The 17,669-nt window shown below is 36.4% G+C and overlaps 2 protein-coding genes across 9 annotated transcripts in view; one reads left to right on the plus strand and one right to left on the minus strand.

The window, feature by feature from the left end:
- The window catches only part of CASD1 (CAS1 domain containing 1), a 29,364-nt gene extending 17,039 nt beyond the window's left edge, over window positions 1-12,325 (plus strand). For both annotated transcript variants that reach the window (XM_066317453.1, XM_066317461.1), the window contains 10 exons: window positions 657-1,082; window positions 1,461-1,550; window positions 2,118-2,237; window positions 3,194-3,350; window positions 4,877-4,956; window positions 5,822-5,923; window positions 7,228-7,368; window positions 7,890-7,967; window positions 8,943-9,035; window positions 10,059-12,325. In XM_066317453.1, the coding sequence (XP_066173550.1) occupies window positions 657-1,082; window positions 1,461-1,550; window positions 2,118-2,237; window positions 3,194-3,350; window positions 4,877-4,956; window positions 5,822-5,923; window positions 7,228-7,368; window positions 7,890-7,967; window positions 8,943-9,035; window positions 10,059-10,325 (1,554 nt within the window). In that variant the 3' untranslated portion in view covers window positions 10,326-12,325. The remainder of the gene's footprint in view (window positions 1-656; window positions 1,083-1,460; window positions 1,551-2,117; window positions 2,238-3,193; window positions 3,351-4,876; window positions 4,957-5,821; window positions 5,924-7,227; window positions 7,369-7,889; window positions 7,968-8,942; window positions 9,036-10,058) is intronic.
- Window positions 12,326-13,226: 901 nt separating this feature from the next.
- Window positions 13,227-17,669, minus strand: part of SGCE (sarcoglycan epsilon) — a 33,037-nt gene continuing 28,594 nt past the window's right edge. For 6 of the 7 annotated variants that reach the window (XM_066317564.1, XM_066317574.1, XM_066317582.1 and 3 more), the window contains one exon: window positions 15,350-16,074. In XM_066317564.1, the coding sequence (XP_066173661.1) occupies window positions 16,024-16,074 (51 nt within the window). In that variant the 3' untranslated portion in view covers window positions 15,350-16,023. Of the gene's footprint in view, window positions 14,724-15,349; window positions 16,075-17,669 lie in introns of those variants that run through there. The other variant, XM_066317591.1, reaches the window with a different exon arrangement.

The raw sequence follows: 17,669 nt of genomic DNA on the forward strand, positions 1-17,669 counted from the left end.
GTGCTAAGAAGTAAGTCTTAAATTTTCCCCTGTGTGTCCAGCAAATTTCGTTTGGTAAGAAGCATGATGATAACAAACAAACAGTATAGACCTCCTTGGTTGCATGGAGTGCCTCTGACTTTATTTCTTCTCTTTTACTAACCAATATGTATATGCATGCAGTGAGCCCCTCTGAGCTTTTCAGCTCGCCCGTTTTGTGGAAGAGCTCTCCCATCATGTCACTTTTGGTTCCATTCCTTTGCAGGTTGAAGTTGCTTTGAAGTACTGGATGAATTAAATATCATCTTGCCACATGTTTCAGTCTCACTGTCATGTTTTAGAGATTTATTGTTGTGCTCCTTTAGAATCCAAGTTTGTGAGCTGTTTTTCATTTACAGACCTTCTACAGCCAGTAGAGAGAACTGTCCTGTTCTAAGATTAGCCATTTTTGCTTACCTCTAGAAGCTCAAGTATTTTTTGTTTGGAAGAAGTGTTTTGACTGGACTGTTGAGTACAAATGGGTATATGGTGGGACTGGAAGATTTTTTTTTTTTTTGTAACGATAAGGAAGAATTGCATGTCTTATGTCAGCACATGATGCAGAAGAAAATTTCTTTTGATGGAAATGTTAGCTTTTTTATTAGAAATTAATTACCAAAACTGATTTTTTTTTACAGAATGCAATGATTCTTATGAATGTCTACTGCAATAAAATAATGAAGCCCATTGATGGCTCCTGCTGCCAGCCTCAGCCTCCTCTCACCCTGATACAGAAGATAGCTTTCTGTTTTTTTACTTTGTCCATTATTGGATATTTAATTATCAGCTTAATTCATCGGAATAATTATCGGAAGAACAAATCATGCACTGATTTGGAAAGTGGAGAGGAGAAGAAACCTGCCATCAGCATACCTAACGTTTCTACTTTAGAGATGCTCTTACACAGCTTTTGCAAACTTGGTCTAATCATGACCTATTTTTATCTATGTGACAGAGCAAATCTTTTCATGAAGGAAAATAAATTTTACACACATTCATCTTTCTTCATACCAATCGCCTATATCTTGGTTTTGGGGGTATTTTATACCGAAAACACCAAAGAGGTAATGATCACCTTGAAATCCCACTTAAAATGTTGTTTCCTGATTTGTATGCAAAATAACCAGTTTCTAAGTATTCAAGGTTAATTGTTCAAAGTCGGTATAACTCACCTGCAAAAAAATGTTTGCCTAGAATTAGATGCAAAGGCATTTTGACATATGGATGTCACCACTTTAGTCATTCTCTTTCAAACTGGAATTGATCAGAGGTCAGCTAAAAGAGAATTTTAAATCACGTTAAATCTGTGCCCTGACAAGACTTTTACAGTTGATACCCATTGACCCATAAAGTGGTTTATTGTTTTCAACTTTTTCTCCTCATTTTGTAGATGTTCCTTGTTCTTTTTGGAATAGCAACACTCTTGTTTTGTTTTGCATTAGACTAAAGTGTTAAATAGAGAACAGACTGATGAATGGAAGGGCTGGATGCAACTTGTTATTTTGATTTATCATATCTCTGGAGCAAGCACTGTAAGTGATTTGAATTTCTTTTACTTTTGGGGGAAATGCAATGTGGGTATGGTATTTCAAAAGAAAGTGTAAATGGGCATTAGAACTGGATAGAATGAATAAATAATGTAGTTTTCTGTAGTTTTAAATTCCTGTAGTTTTAAAATGCTATTAGCAGAGTTAGTTTTTTCTCTCTAAGTATAGATTTGATTAATAAAAACTTTATGTATGTTACTTGACCAGTGAAAAAAGTGTTTCCTCTGTGTAGAATATTATATTGATTTATTTTTAGTTGCTAGCAACTTGAAATTGCTGAAGGTGAGCTTTCAAAGAGCCCTTCTTAAGTCTCTCCTAACTAGTGATAGAATATGGCAAGTGTAGAGCAAAAAATAGAAAAAGTTGATTTTAGCATCAGAAGTTAGGACACCAAAAGAACTTGGTAAGAAGCAGGGCAGTGTACCACGGTTTTTCTTTTCTTAGTTAAATCTGATTTACTGCGATGCAAAAATGGTGTAAAATAGAGGGGGAAAAGGAAGGCAAAAAACATTTACATGGATATTTATAAAAGGTACTTTATTTTCTCAACAGTTTTTGCCTGTGTACATGCACATTCGAGTCCTGGTTGCTGCGTATCTCTTTCAAACAGGTTATGGGCACTTCTCATATTTTTGGATAAAAGGGGACTTTGGTGTATACAGAGTGTGTCAGGTAAGAATATCTCCCTAGTATTTTTATAAATGAATTTTTCAGATAGCGTAATATCCATAATATCTCCATACTCTCTAAATAATGTGATATCAGATCACTTAGCCAAGGTTTAAACAATAAAAATGGCTTTTGTGTCTATATAATCTGATCTGTTTAATTGGTAGTGTTTATCTGATACAAACTTAAACCATATAAATGATACAATGAAAAAAATGCAAATGTGACCACTCTGAAATATCAAGACAAATATCTTCCAATAAATAGCAATGGAGATTCCATTGCAGTAGCAATTTACAGTGCATAGCAGTCTGTAAGTAATGAGCTAGCTGGGCTTCCAAAGACAATGTATTGGAGCCTATGCTTATTAATAAAGAAAACTAATTTTCACACCATAACAATACTGGAGAACATACCTGGTTTTGGGGCTTCCCTCCTAGGTTTTGCAGCACATGCTGTAGTACTTTAATTTATTTTTTTTTCTAATACATATATTTTATTGCTGTTAAGTCTTCCATTTTCCTGTAGTTCAGGTCAATGTGCTTATTAAATGTATGTTTTACAGCCTGGTAATAGCATTACCCTGGCTTTAACTGGGCTAGCCCAGGTAGCTATGGAGGTGAAAAAAGAGAGACATGAACAGCATCCAGCAACTGGAGCACTTGGTCCCCAGCCTAGGAAAGAGTCAGATTGGGTTAATTTTATTTTCATTGCAATCTCTACCCCAGCAGACCAGGGTAGGGCAGATCCAAAACCACATAATCAGCCTGCTATCTTACACTGCCCTGCTGCTGTTCCCTGTGCTACTTTATCTGTGTTTCAATTGAAATATAATCAGCATATGAGATATAAAATACATAGATATTTTTGTATAGTTCTAAAGGAACGTGTCCTCATCTTTCTCAGCTTTGCCTCCCAGCTTACATTTCCTCTGTCTTCTCTCCTCTGACACCCCTTAGGTTTTATTTCGTCTCAATTTCTTGGTTGTGGTACTGTGCATAGTGATGGACCGACCTTACCAGTTCTACTATTTTGTGCCATTAGTCACTGTCTGGTTTATGATCATTTATGCCACCTTAGCTGTATGGCCTCAGATTATCCAGAAGAAAGCAAATGGTAAGATTTCTTTTTTTCTTTCTGCTATAAAACATTTGCACGTTACTACAACGATAATCACGCAGAAATGGTGTTGTTAGTAGATCTCTTTGTTAGTCAAAATATGGCAAACAGCTGCTTACAGAAATACAGTTTGTCATAGGTGAATTAGGTCAGTGCAAAAATGTAACAGCTGATGACTTAATTCTGCCTCTGGTTACAGTCAGATGAGAATACTTTTTAATAGGTTTTGATCATCAGAAATGATGTTACCAAGAACTGTAATTTTTCCGGCATGGAAATGAAAACCACACGTTGCACTGTCTGTGTGTGCTGAGGCCGTGTCTGTCACGTGCGTGGGGTGCAGTGTGAACAGGGAGTGTTTAAGACTTTCTCATTCTGTGTTGCCTAGGTGTCTGTCCACTTTGAGCACCAATTCTGCCTTAGCTGGCCAAATAAGAACATGGGATTTGCTATCCTAGTATCTTAGATTAAGTGAGCTATCAGAAGTATGTCTTGTGGTACAAATATTTTAAATAAAAATTGAAATGAAATCCCAGTTTATGTGTTACAGTTCATTAAAAAGCTGTAAAGCATGTGGTAAATGCTTATTATTTAATTTGCCTAATTTAGAAATAACACTTTAAGAGCCTTAAATCCTCATTCCGTATTGATGGAAGAATATACCCATTTTATAGCCTGAAGATATGACAATGAAATATGCCAAATATATACCAGGAATAGATGCTGCAAAAATACACTTAAAGAGCAATTTTACAAGCTATCTCAAAGGCAAATATCCTCAATTTAGGTTTTTTTTCTTCAAAGGTGCTTCTCTTCCAGAAACAGAGAAATTACTCTTGTGTACTTCAGAGCAATAGTGTACTGTGAAACTAGAAAATCTTTCAGTGATGACTTTCAGTTGGTAATCGTCCTGTTTACAGCTGCCAATTTATGTGGCAGGAGGGGGAGATCATCTCTGTTGCAATGCTGAGGCTTGGGTAGAGCTTAGTATCAGTCAACAGCTTTGAGGAGTAGTTTCTCAGGCTTGTTTCAGCAAGATACTTGTCCTTACTGACCTGCAGCTGAACTTTGGAGTAAAACTGGTATCTCAAAGTTTAATAAGATCTAGTCTACTTGTTTCACATGACAAAAGGCAGGCATTTTTATGTATATATTTATTTACATTCACCTAAAATAAGGACTGCCTATGCAGAGTATTTGGGAAAGCAGAGGTTTTAAAACAGTGTTTTTGATTGAACACCTTAATTCTCTTCTTTATGTATTTGTCCTTGTCTTAGACATGAGGCTTAGTTTAGGCTTAATAGCTTTTTAATTGCTGTGAATGTTTATTTTAATGGCTTCAAGTAAAATTTAAATGTAGATAGTGATAAAATATCGCTGGTAGTATTTGAACATTTATTTATGAATGGATCTGTTACAAAGCATAGCCGCACTAAATAATTGGCAGATATTATTTAATGTGTGCTGGGGTTTGCTATTGAAAAATTAATGACAGTATAATGATTAATTTATTTCTTCCTCAGGGAACTGCCTATGGCACTTTGGTTTACTGCTGAAACTGATTTGCTTATTGACATGTATATACTTTCTGTCATATTCTCAGGTTTGTAAATCCTGGCTACATTTATCCTTAGTGACCTAAGAGTATATTATTACCTGTCTCTACTTTCTGATGTGCTCATAGCTTGTATATTTGCTCAAGTATCATAAATACAGAAGAAAAAAAAAACCTTTCAATTTCTTCTCATATTTGAATTGGTGTGGGTGCTGGAAAAACCCACAACTATGTGCCTTACTAATGGATTTGCTATGTTTGACATACTTGCAATGTACTACTGTGAATGTAGTAAATACAAGAGCCTATGCTTTGGGTTTGGGTTGGGTTTTTTTTATGTCCTTAGAGTTACTGAGTTTTGCCAACATGTGGGGATGCATATGGAGATATGTGGATAATGAAGTTCTGTGTCTCTTAGAGACCTAGTGTTGGCTTTGATAACACATCAAAAGATTGGTTCTCCGGCTACATTAGCAACTCTCTGCATGCTAGACTAGTAGAGCTGACAGAAATCAGGGCTGAGTTTGTTACTCCAGGATTTTACAGGGAGTTGTGTGGCTTAATTCCTCACTGTTTTTCAGCCTGTTAAACTGTAGTCTTGGAGTGCATACTCCTTATGTGGAGTGCATATTCCTTATCACAACCTGTTAGTGGATCTCTCCCTTTGAGGAGCAGTACAGAATGGAAGGCATGCAAATACGTTAAGGGGAGGCTAACTCAAACTCTCATGTGAAGAATTTTTTTGTCTTCTGTTTTTTGGTGGGGGAAAGGCTTCTAAGGAATCATGTTGTTTTTCTAGTGCAATGTGGCTAGTGAAATAAGGGTAGAATAATATTAAACATGTTATTGATTTAAATTTAGTGAATACAGTTGACATCATTGTTAATGCTTTTTCCATGTTTGTCTTTTACAGGATGCATTTGAGAAGATATTTTCATTTTGGCCGTTGTCTAAGTGTTTTGAACTGAATGGGAATGTCTATGAATGGTGGTTTAGGTGGAAGCTGGATCGCTATGTATGTAACATTTGCATGAAATTATACTCATCTTTGAGGTGTATGCTTTAATTTGTGGGAAAAGGGAGGGTTCTTTTCCTTTCCTCCAGAGAAAACAGGAGCTTGTTTACCTCAGTGTTTAATAAAAGACTAAGCTGCACCCACTTCAGTTCTGCAATTGTCTACCAAAGCTTTGCTTAAAAGATGGATGTTCATTTATTTGCTTCTGGATTTAAAAATTAAGTATAAAGTATCCTAGATCTGTCTTTTCTCTTAATTTTGCTATGGAAATTTAACACCTGTAGCACTTCAAGTAGGCTGTTGAAATACAAGGAAAACTACTGTGGTAGCTTTCTTAATAATGCTTTCTGGAAATTGAATCAATTAAAGACATATTTCTTTAAAGGTCACATTTAAAACATTGAAATCAGAGTCTTGGTGCCCAAACCAGACTATTCTTGTACATATTTTTAAATGGTTTTCTACTGGGAAAGTGCTTTCCTTCCAGTCATTGACCCTACAATGTGGGGGAATAGAACAGGGAGACTTTGGTCTTTTTTTCTGTCCTTCTTGGAAAGAAAAGATGAGTGGCTTCTGAGATGGAAGCTTTACTTCCATCTAAACTTCCCCTTACCGGGATCGGTGGCACGTGTATCCCTCTGGGGCTGGATGTCCCCCTGGGTCACAGAGTGTTGTCACCCCTGGGGCTCCCCAGCAGCAGCACACCCTGCCCAGTGTCCTGCCCTTGCTGCTGGGCTGCTGTGAGCTCTCTGGGTTGGGTGTTGCTGCTGAAGGGCAGAGCTCAAAATAAATACAGAGGACAAGCACTGCGTGGGCCTGAAACAGCCTCATGTTGCCAGCTAAGGAGAACTTGGTGTAAGACTGTAAAACACTCTGTTGAAGAATTGTGTCTGTGAGTGAGGGAAGCGCTTGTCCTGCTCCTTGAATGTTTTCACCTGCCAGCTTGGGAGAAAGCCAGAGACTTGTGGTTTTTCTCCAGAGAAAACCTTTTCAGTGGTGGCATAGATTGCAGAGGGGATAGTAGGTACTTGAAAGCTTCAAGAAATTTCATCATCTTGTCTTTAATGCTCTCTGAAACATTAGTAAAGATTCTTTATTTGTAGGTTTTGAGTTGAGTTAAAAAGGCAGTTTATGACTATCTTGTGTAGAAAGTCTGGTTTTGTTTGCTTCTGTAAGTCTGGCAAAGGACCTTTCCAAACATAGCTTTAAAACTACTTTATCTGGTAGCATTTCTATTAAGAGTTTATACCTGAAGTAATTGTAGAAGCATGAAATATTAATTGCATTCTGTTTGTCTTTTACAGGTGGTTTTTCATGGGATGCTGTTTGCTTTTATTTATCTGGCACTGCAGAAACGTCAGATGATATCAGAAGGAAAAGGAGATCCTCTTTTCTCGAGCAGAGTTTCAAATGTTTTATTATTTATTTCAATTGTGTCCTTTTTGGTAAGTATCTATTATAACCTACTATAACCAGGTTTGTAAATATCTAAAAAATAAGTTTTCTGAAGTAGTGGTTTAGTCTATATTATCTAACAAACCTTGAAAATCAAATCTTTAACTGGAGATATTTCTGTAAAACCAGGTTTTTCTGTACAACCCTACCTGTCTATTCACTAAAATATTTTTCTGTTCAGTCAGAGGTAGATGAAAACATAATTACTCTTTCAGTTCATTTCAGAGCTTAAAAGAAAATTGGATCATAAAAATAACATGATAGATAACAGCTCTTATCTCCATCCTTGATTGTCTATTTTTGGTAAAAAAGTTATATTAATTCATTAGGTAAGTATTCATTAGTTGCAAATAATTTAAGAAACACAAAAGTTAAGTAATGTATTTTTTCTTTTAGTGTCCCATATCTTAGTGAACCAGCTAATACTAAAGCAATTCAAAATATCATATGTGTTACATTTTTAAATGTTAAATATAATTGCTACACAGACTAATTCGTTAATATCTTTTAGACCTACTCTATTTGGGCTAGTAGCTGTAAAAACAAGACAGAGTGCAATGAGCTACATCCTTCTGTTTCTGTGGTGCAGGTAATTATTAGTCTTTTTGAGTACAGTGATAGAATTGATTATTTGAGCTTTTTTAAAATTTTTTTTAAATATATTTGTGCTTTTGCATGGAATATCAGATACTGAGCTTCATTCCCATGTCTGAAAGTGAAAAAGATTTTAACAACATTAGTCAGTTTTTCATTGCCTTTAAGCACTGAAATTGCACACTGTGATTGTAGTTTTGATTTATCTGGATTTCCTTAGTGTAGGTTTCATATGCACCATTTAAGTCCAAACCCAACTTCGGACTATTTGCATTGCAGTGGAAAAGAAGAAAGCTGAGGAAGAGAAGAAAGATGTAGAAAAACAGGAGTGTTTGGGAGGGACTAGTGTAGGAAGCAACCTATGGGACCCTGTAGTCACTTCCAGGCAGAGAAGAGGTGGGCCACAGAGCCACATGTGGTTTTCTTAAATTTAGATGTTCCTCTTGCTGTGTCCCCTGCCCCACTGTATCCCAGCTGTCTCATTCTGTGCCCTGTTTCTTTTCTCATTAATTTGTCCTGGTCTCTTGAGGGGCAACAAGAGTGACTTAATTTTTTAATATTATTTTGTCCATCTTGGCACTCTCTCTTTAAAAATTGAGGGTTAACTCAGATTTGTGGCCACCTTCATTTTAGGCTGGCATGGGGTAACATGTTTTGTGACCATGCCTAGGAAGCATGTAGTAACATCTGTCAGCATGAAGACCATGATTCTACTGGAGATGTAAATGTGACCTGCTATGCTGTAAGAATGTGTACAGTATTTTTAGGTACAATATGTACTTTGTTAAGTATAAACTGCACAGATTTTTGTTTGGTTTATATTTTTATTAGCTTTTAAAGAATTTTAATGTATAAATCACTTCATTTAATGCAGTAAAAATGGATATACATGTATTTGTTTGGCTTGTCATCCACAGTCACTTTCTTTGTTTTGCTTTTTCCCCCCCCCAAAAAAAAAAACCAACCCAAGATTTTAGCTTTCATCCTCATCAGGAACATTCCGGGATATGTCCGATCTGTGTACAGCTCATTCTTCGCCTGGTTTGGCAAAATTTCTTTAGAGGTAAGTAGAATGCCCAGAAGTACAGTGAATTAAAACTTAGAAATGTAAGGTGATGTTATTGTCTAGACTGGACTATAACACTTAGAGAAAACATTTATTGCCTTACTAAATACCATGCTGTCATGTTTGATCTCTCTTAGTCTTATAGCTTTTATTGCACTTAAAAGTCATGGCTGAAATAGCAGTCTCAAAGTACCAAAATTAATTCTTGTGCTGTTTTAGGGGATGAGGTGATTTAAGGTGGTGAGAGTGGGGATTAAATGCTGGAGTATGCTGCGAGGTGTATGCAGTTAGAAGATAAAAATTTAGGCCAGTTGAAGAATTTACATGAATTATACTTACTAGTGTAAGTACACTTATAAATGTGTTTGCCCTAGAAAGCTTTTTGTGACTAATAAAGAAATGTACCATTACAAATAAACCCCTTCTTAATGCAAGTGTTACCTTGTTCCATTGAGTGTATATTTTGAAACAGTAGGAATTATCTTGCTCCCCATTTTATTCGCTGTTTAGTGAGATAAAATGTGACATTTTATTGTATTACTAAAATAAATTTCTAGGAGGAACTCCTTGCAATACAGTGTATATGGAGTACAGGGTTTTGTGGGTATTTTAAAGGATCACATTTCACTCTTCCAGTTCCTGGTGGGCATTAGGTGCCGATCCAGCTCCAGGGAGCTGTGCATTCATCAGCAGGTGAAGCATTCTCTCTTATTTGCAGGCACATCAGTTCAGGGCCTCACCAGAGAGACAGTAACTGAGGGAGGCAGATTCTTCTCTGCTCTGATGGAATGTATCCAATGCTTCCCTGAGCTATATTTGGTTAAGGGCCAAGCAAACCCATTTCACTGTTGATTTAACAAGCTCATGGTTTTGTTTTGTAGCAAAGACATGTGGAAAACAGCTTCTAACTTAAGCAGAAGTGTGTCAGTTGATGCAATAGTAATAATTAAATGGGTTTTGGTAAGTAAATATTTTTACATATATTAGTACTGTTAAGCACTTTTTTTTTTTTCCTTTTAGCTTTTCATTTGCCAATACCATATTTGGCTGGCAGCAGACACAAAGGGAATCTTGGTGCTCATTCCTGGATATCCAATGTTTAATGTTCTTGTCAGCACTTTCATATTTGTGTGCGTGGCACATGAGATTTCTCAGATCACTAATGATCTAGCACAGATTGTGGTTCCTAAAGACAACTCAACTCTGCTGAAAAGGTTGCTATGCATAGCTGGATTTTTTTCTGGACTACACTTCTTCTCAGCCATGCAAGATCAGTCAAGGCATTGACTTGGAAACTTTCTTCAGGTTTACTTTGTGTCTGCCTGAAAAAAAATTCTCAACTGGAGGTACAAGAAGACATTTAAATTAAGCATGTGGAAAGTGTATATAGTGAAAATGTACATACTTTGTGTGGAAATAAGCCTTCTCAAATAACCTGAGAAACAAGAGTGCACTGTACAGAATTGCATGTGAAAATGAGTCTTTTCTACTGGATGTTTGTTGCTGTTTACATATCTGTTGAGATGAGACACAGAGTGGCGTGTTGGTCGAGCACTATCATGGGCACGTGGCGGGATTCACCGGGCGAGCACAGCCGGGAACCTCCGGAATCACCGCCCGCGGCTGAGGCAGCGACACCGGGACATGGCTCTGAACAAAGCGGCACTTCGCTGGTTAGACATGAGTGTTTGGGCTGGAAATAGGAATTAATACATGGTATGTGAAACCCTTTGTATGTGGAAATAAAAAAGTAATTATCAGTTCAGTGATTGAAGGTTGTATACAAGTTTGCATAGTATTTTATGAGGGTTTTTTTTTTTTTGAAATTTAAGATGTGTTCAGCAAATACTGCAAATTCTGAGACGAAATTTTTTTATAATGAGAATTTGGGTTTTCTTCCTAAAATTGTTTGCTTTTTCATAATTTTTTCACTAATTCATTTAACTGTGTGTAGTTCTGTGTACCATCCCAGTGAACAAACAAATGAATAATTTTCAGAGACTCAGTTCAAGATGGGAATTTTTTTTAAGATCCTCCAACCTTTTTCAGTCCAATGGAATATCCATTCCATCAGATCTTAGAGGAATGGTGATCTTTGATCCTCTCCTTGTGTTTGTAGGTAACCTTGAATCGGGTCTCATTAGGGAACTGGTGCCATATTCTGTGCTGTACTAACATTTTCATTTAAGAGGATCTTAAATGAAAGTTTAAAAAATTAAGTCAGTCTGCAGGTATCAGGAGGAGGAGGGATTGAGTGGTCAACTTTTTTGCAATGCAGATGGTTGAGTCTCAGAATTACAAGTGAAATGAGATTGGAGCTGCTTGGAGAAAACTTTTTTCCCATCCTTTTCAGCAGTGCCCAGTCTTTCTTACTCATTTTTTTTTCTTTGCAAAAAAACCTGTAATTGAAAGAAATAGTCCCTCAGTGTGGCAGAGATAAGCTGTTGTTTACATTCTACTTATCAGTGAAGTTATGTACATTTCTTGGTTGGTTGTGGGTTTGGTTCAAGTAATAATTTGACCTTGAGTTGCTTTTTCCTTTTATTCTTCTTCTGATTATTTGTTAACAGTCAAAAACATGAGGGCGATATTATTTTCCAAGCATATGTGCAATTATGTATGATTATAAACAACATGAATCCTAATTTGTACCATATATACTGTTACATTCATGTTTTTGTTCTTATCCCAGGTAAAACATTGCATTCAGTCTTGCAGCCATGAATGAATGCAAACAGATTTATGAAAGTAATTACTGCAATTTTTAATTTTTTGTGTGTGGTGAAGTTTCTTTTCAAGAATGACTAGTTATTCATCATAAACAAAAAAGAAATCATTCACTTCTCCCAAATTCAGCAGTTTTACTAAGCCTGTCAGCTGTTTTCAAGATACTGGAAAGATACTCAGCTGTTTGTTCTGTGTGCATGTGACTTCCAATGCTTGGGAATTTAACCTCATCGATCAATACATTTGAGTGACTGAAGGAAAGGGTGTAGGCAGACACCATGGTGGGGGATAGCAAGCATAACCTTCATCTATGCCAGTATTATGAGCAACAGGGAACTGTGAGCTTGAGGGATAATCTTTGTTTTGTTCTTCACAACATAACTATTGTAGATATAACTCTATTTATCTGTTGTACAGACTTGGTTAAAAGATTTATTTTTAATGTTTGAAATAATGCACTTGTTTACTATTACTGTATGTGAGATAAATATATTTTCTTTTCAGGTTATGTAAAAATATGAAGTAATTTAAACATTAAATAAATGTGCTGTGGATGCTTATTTTTGTAATAGGAGCAGCGTCATTCAAGTAAAAACTCTCTATTGCTTGTCTCTAGTTGCACTGCAGTTCACCATATCACAAACTAAGGCAGATGCAATGCAGGAAGATTGCTCTGCAGTAAAAGGCAGTGATGAAATTACAGCTCCAGTAGCCAAAGCCAGCCTGGAGCTCAGGGCTCTCAGCAGAACTCCACAATGGAGGCATCAGATGCTTTTCCCTGCCAGGAACTCTGCAGCAGAGCTCTGCAGGAAAGCAGGGGAACTGACTCCACTTTTCCTTTGTCTGGCAGCATCAAGAAACCAAGCCCATCTCTAAGTTTGCTTGAGTTACAGAATTTAGATTCTACCTGAGCTACATAAATCCCACTCTCAGTAGAAGGGGCTCCTTAAGCAAAGGAAGTACCAATCTCTTTAATCTTCTGAACAATGACAAGACACAAGGAAATGGCCTAAAGTTGTGCCAGGATGTTCAGGCTGGATACCAGGAAAAGGTTCTTCACCCAGACTCCCCAGGGAAGTGGTCACAATACCAAAGCTGCCAGAGTTCAAGAAGTGTTTGGACAATGCTCTCAGGCATATGGTGTGACCCTTGGGCCTGTGCAGGGCTGGGAGTTGGACTCAATGATCTTGATAAGTCCCTTCCCAACTCGGCATATTCTGTGATCCCCGAAGCTCCTGGTTTCATAATCAGGGAGATACTTAGTCCAGGTGCCACATTAGATATTAAGTGCTGCAAATCCTCTCCCTCCTCTCCAGTTAGGACATCTATTTAGTTCAACAAGCCCTGCACCATTAGCTCCACCCCAGGTCTCAGACCAGACAGTATTCTGGCTGGAACATTAAAAGCTGTAAGAATATTGTTCAGGCACCCTGCTAGAAAATAATCAGGCAACAACTTCACTACTTTGTGTTCTCCATTTTATTAGATTATACATTTCATGTCTGTACAAAGAGATGTGTAGGGCTTGCTGTTTAATTTGGTTTCAACTTAATACAATATCAATTCATATTGCCGTCATATAATGTTAAAAGAGGCTGTGAATTTATTGTCTTAATTATTACTAATTCTTTAGCCATTAAGTGCCTTTAACCAGCTTTATAAATCTCTGCTTTCAAAGTAATTGTTTTAATAAGTAAAAATAAATATTTTTTTTATTAAACTTACCTCAGATAAATGAAGATTTCGATCATAAAATAGTTCAGGTATTCTTAATACCCGACTGACTTATATAATTAGATTCTTTCCAAAATAGGTGGAGCCTCCACTGCTACAAACTGATTCTTTATGCATATATGTAACAGTTTATTTCCTTAAATATATTTGCACTGTTACATTAATACAAATAAGGTGGGTGCAGCTTTACTGGTAGATCCATTGATTGTCATCGTGGAGTTATCAGAAATTACTATGATCTACACCCAGAACTATTCACAAAGTTTATTCTTACATTGCATTAAAAATCATTATTTAAAATCTATTCCATTCATTTTGGTTTCAAAACACTGACAGCTGATACATTTGAAAATAGTAGTATAAACTAATAGAAGCCAAATGCTGATTGTACTTGAATTTTTTTACAGCTTGGGTAAGAGATGAAAATGTTTAATTTACTATAAACCTCAGTGTGCAGTTTTGTGATTCACTTTTCACTGATAACAATCCAAGCTGCTGGAAAGAAGAGGGGTTGTCTCTGAGGAGGCTGATTGAGTGGTGAAGTCTCTTCCCTGGTATCTTTTGGATGAGGTAGGAAGGCATGATGGATGCCACTTGCAAAGTGAGTACGAATGGCTCTTTGTTCCACCTGTTTCAGGAACTGCCTTTAATTTCTCAACTTGGATGCCTGTAGCTTGAGCTACCTCTCCTGGTCTAACAACCACACCAGCAGGATTTGCTGCCACATCCTATGGGCTGAGAATGCAGAGCAGCTTTGTCAACTGATACTGAAGGTCTGACAATATACCAGTAGGTACCACGTACTGAGCACTGCTTATATACTTATCATAGTTGGTGCTCACAATTAAGTCTAAAAAGCAGCTCAGGACTTGTTCTATCTGTTGAGCTCCTGCATTCAGGTCTGAGCCTACAAACATGTCACTGATGCTTAAAAATAAATGTAAATTAAGGTTCTGTGTTTTGACAGAACTGGGTCATAACTGTAAAAAGAGAAAAACAAAGACAAACAAACAAAAAACCACAGCAACTATTTTGGTCTTTTTACAAAATGACCTCATTTTACAGATTCCTTTTTATCCTCAGTCTTAAATTCCAAAATTACTCAAATTTCTCTTAGCAGAGACTTCAGGAACCTCAGCTAAGGAAATGTAGCCAGCACTTAGCAATTTTAAAGCAGACGCAGTTTTCTGCTTACAATGCAATGTCCTGATGAACATACAGCTTCTGAAAGAGAAAATATTACAGAAAAAAAGACAAAGCGTAAGTGTCAGCTTAAAACAATACCATGCTTTGAGGTAAAACCCCAAGAACTCCTGGTGTCAGCTATTACAGCTGCAGACCCTGAAGTCCTGTGCAATGTCCTTAAATTTGAAGATTTAAAGAAGGATCAGAAATTCATTTAAAATCTGGTGAAAAGTGTCAATAGGTGAATTATAATTGTTTATCGAAAAGCATGGAAACCCCAGTTCAGATCCTTTTAGCAAAGTCCATATATTACTAAGCTTTCAGTTGTGTGGACAAATGCCTCTCAAAGAAACCACCTCCCAGCAAAGTATGCCTTTTGTAAAGTCCTTTTTAAGATGTGAAAATATAACCCCTGGTTTACTGGATACTTAATTCTCCCACAACAGTTTGCACTCCAAAAAGAAAAAAAATGTGGAGGATGTAAAATAAACAGCATTGGAGCTGTTTATTTGGAATATCACCAAAAATAAAATTAAAGAGTGTTTTTAAAGAGTTAGTCCACATATACCGTACCAAGTTAAACCCTTGTTTATTTGAAGACATTAATTTTTTGCCTACAATGGTTTGTAACAGTTTCTTCTAACATAATGAGATGAATGAATGGACAGATTTTAAATGTTTTATTGCTTACAAGTTTTGAAGGAGCATAAATATCTGGTAAAAGAACAGAAATCCAAATTTTATCATCAGTAGTTTTAGTTATTTTCTCAGGGGGGGTTACTTCTTTATTTATTTTTCAAAAATAACTTTGCTCATTATATTTGGTAATCTCTAAAAAATTAATACCTAATATATGTGCAATACTATTTCTGAGCCTCATCATGTTGCACAAGTTTTCATGGTCGTACACTACTGCTTTTCCTGTGCAAATGTTAGGCAATTATGTCATCCCTAAAATCCTTTGAATCTCTGAAGTTTTGATTTCGCTATTAAAACTTTCAGGAAATATTATAAGACAGAATAAAGCTTGATATTTATTAATACATATATATAATATATATATACATATATATATACACACATACATATATATATATATATGTATATATACATTAAAGATTACTTTCTGAATGTAACAAATATAAAAAGTTATCAGTGTTTACAAATTGTCAAAAATGTCCAAAGTACAAAAGGATACAGTACATCAGTTATATGGAAGTGATTGTACTCCTGGCACTGAAAGCATCATAATACCGTGGGCATGCACAACATACACCAGAAAAACTCATGCATCAGCCAGAACAAATAAGGAAGTGAGACAATTTGCTGCCTTCTTTGATTACAAATTCATTGCTTCTGTTAGTTTTCTTTCCTCAGGAATACCATTTACCTGCAAATAGATGAGAATTTATATAGTCTATCAGTGGCACATGATGATTCAACAGTAGTGAACTGTCAAGTATGAGCACATAAACAGTATTTATTATTCCTTTATCAACAACCACATTGGAGAAACACTACAAGTACAAACTGGATCAAAAGACTACATATACATGACAAAGCATTTTTCTGGGAAGGCAGAGAGTTAGGGAAAGACTGTTTAACTGGGAATTTATCTTTCTATTTGGGATCTAACAGACTTCATAGGAAGACTGAGGCATAAAACAGAGAAGGTGGTACATTGTGTACATGGAATATTTAGTCTTTCACATTATAGGAATACCCTATAACCTTTTTCACCTAAGCACCTTAAACTGTCCTTCTGAATTCTGCCTATTAACAGAGACAATTATAAAACTTAATGTATCTGTTCATATTGGAGACCAGTAGCAATTTTCATCAGTGTAATAAACATTAGATCTGAGTGGTTATCTCTCACACAATTCTTTCCCAATTAACTTTTAACTTGATGAAATAGTCAAGCATTATGTCAGCTGTTAAGTCTGCCTTTTTATATAAGGTTAAAATAAAACTATTCCTTACTGGGGATTCAGATAGTTCCTGAAATGGAAACAGTTATTATCCATGGTGTGCTCTTCAAATTACTAAATATGGTCTACTGAACATTTAAAACAGAAATTTCTTATTCACAGCTGTGACTGATAGTATGTTAAATTCCCCGAGTACATTACTGTGAGTTTTCTATACAAAAGGAAGAAAATTTAACAATTAATGTCCCATTCTATTGTCTTTTTTTGGCCTTACGTCTTCTCTTTCTGTAAATTTCTTCCTTGAACAGATCAATAAAATCTATCGCTAGGTTTGTACTCATGCTATTAAAAAACTATTAGTCGTGCCTGAATTTTGTTTTAAATCAACTTTCTAAAAACTGAGCATTCTGGAACAGGAGTTATGGATATCCTTTCAATAAAGCTGCAGAAGGCACATGCCATCATGTGCTGGAAGTGCTTGCAGGGTTACTGCACATCTGAGCTACAAAGCAAGGTGTCATTATAAACCAAGGGAAGAGGAGGAAACAGCTTCTGTCCCAAATATGTTCCACCACCCGCCCCCCCTGGATTTCTGACAGCTTGTCACAGGCAGCATCTGTGATGAATATGAGAGCAGTTGTATTCTACAAAAATAATGTACTGCCAAAAATACAGACAGAGGAGAATTTTTAAGATCTAATTTTAGGGCAGTTTGTCAGTGCGACTCAAAAGTGACAGACCTGTGCTAGCTTGTATTTCATACCTTTGCAAAAATGCCTCACTGCTGTCACTGTACAGTATTATCAGGTGATTTTGCATCTTATTTGCTGCAAGACAGACTGGAATTCTTGAAATGAAACAGTCATAGCAGAAGACCAGCACTGTATGACACTTTTATTCAGCCTTCTAAACAGTGTGAGTGAGAAGAGCTGTGCTAAATGTCAACCTAAACCAGTGCTGGAGGCTCTGGATCAGGGCTTTGACTGCCAGGGTCATCCACCATTTCCAGCATAGGTACAATGAAGAACACAAACGGCAAAGCTACCAGAACTGC

This window comes from Sylvia atricapilla, chromosome 1, assembly GCF_009819655.1.
Source record: "Sylvia atricapilla isolate bSylAtr1 chromosome 1, bSylAtr1.pri, whole genome shotgun sequence".
Taxonomy (NCBI): Eukaryota; Metazoa; Chordata; class Aves; order Passeriformes; family Sylviidae; genus Sylvia; species Sylvia atricapilla.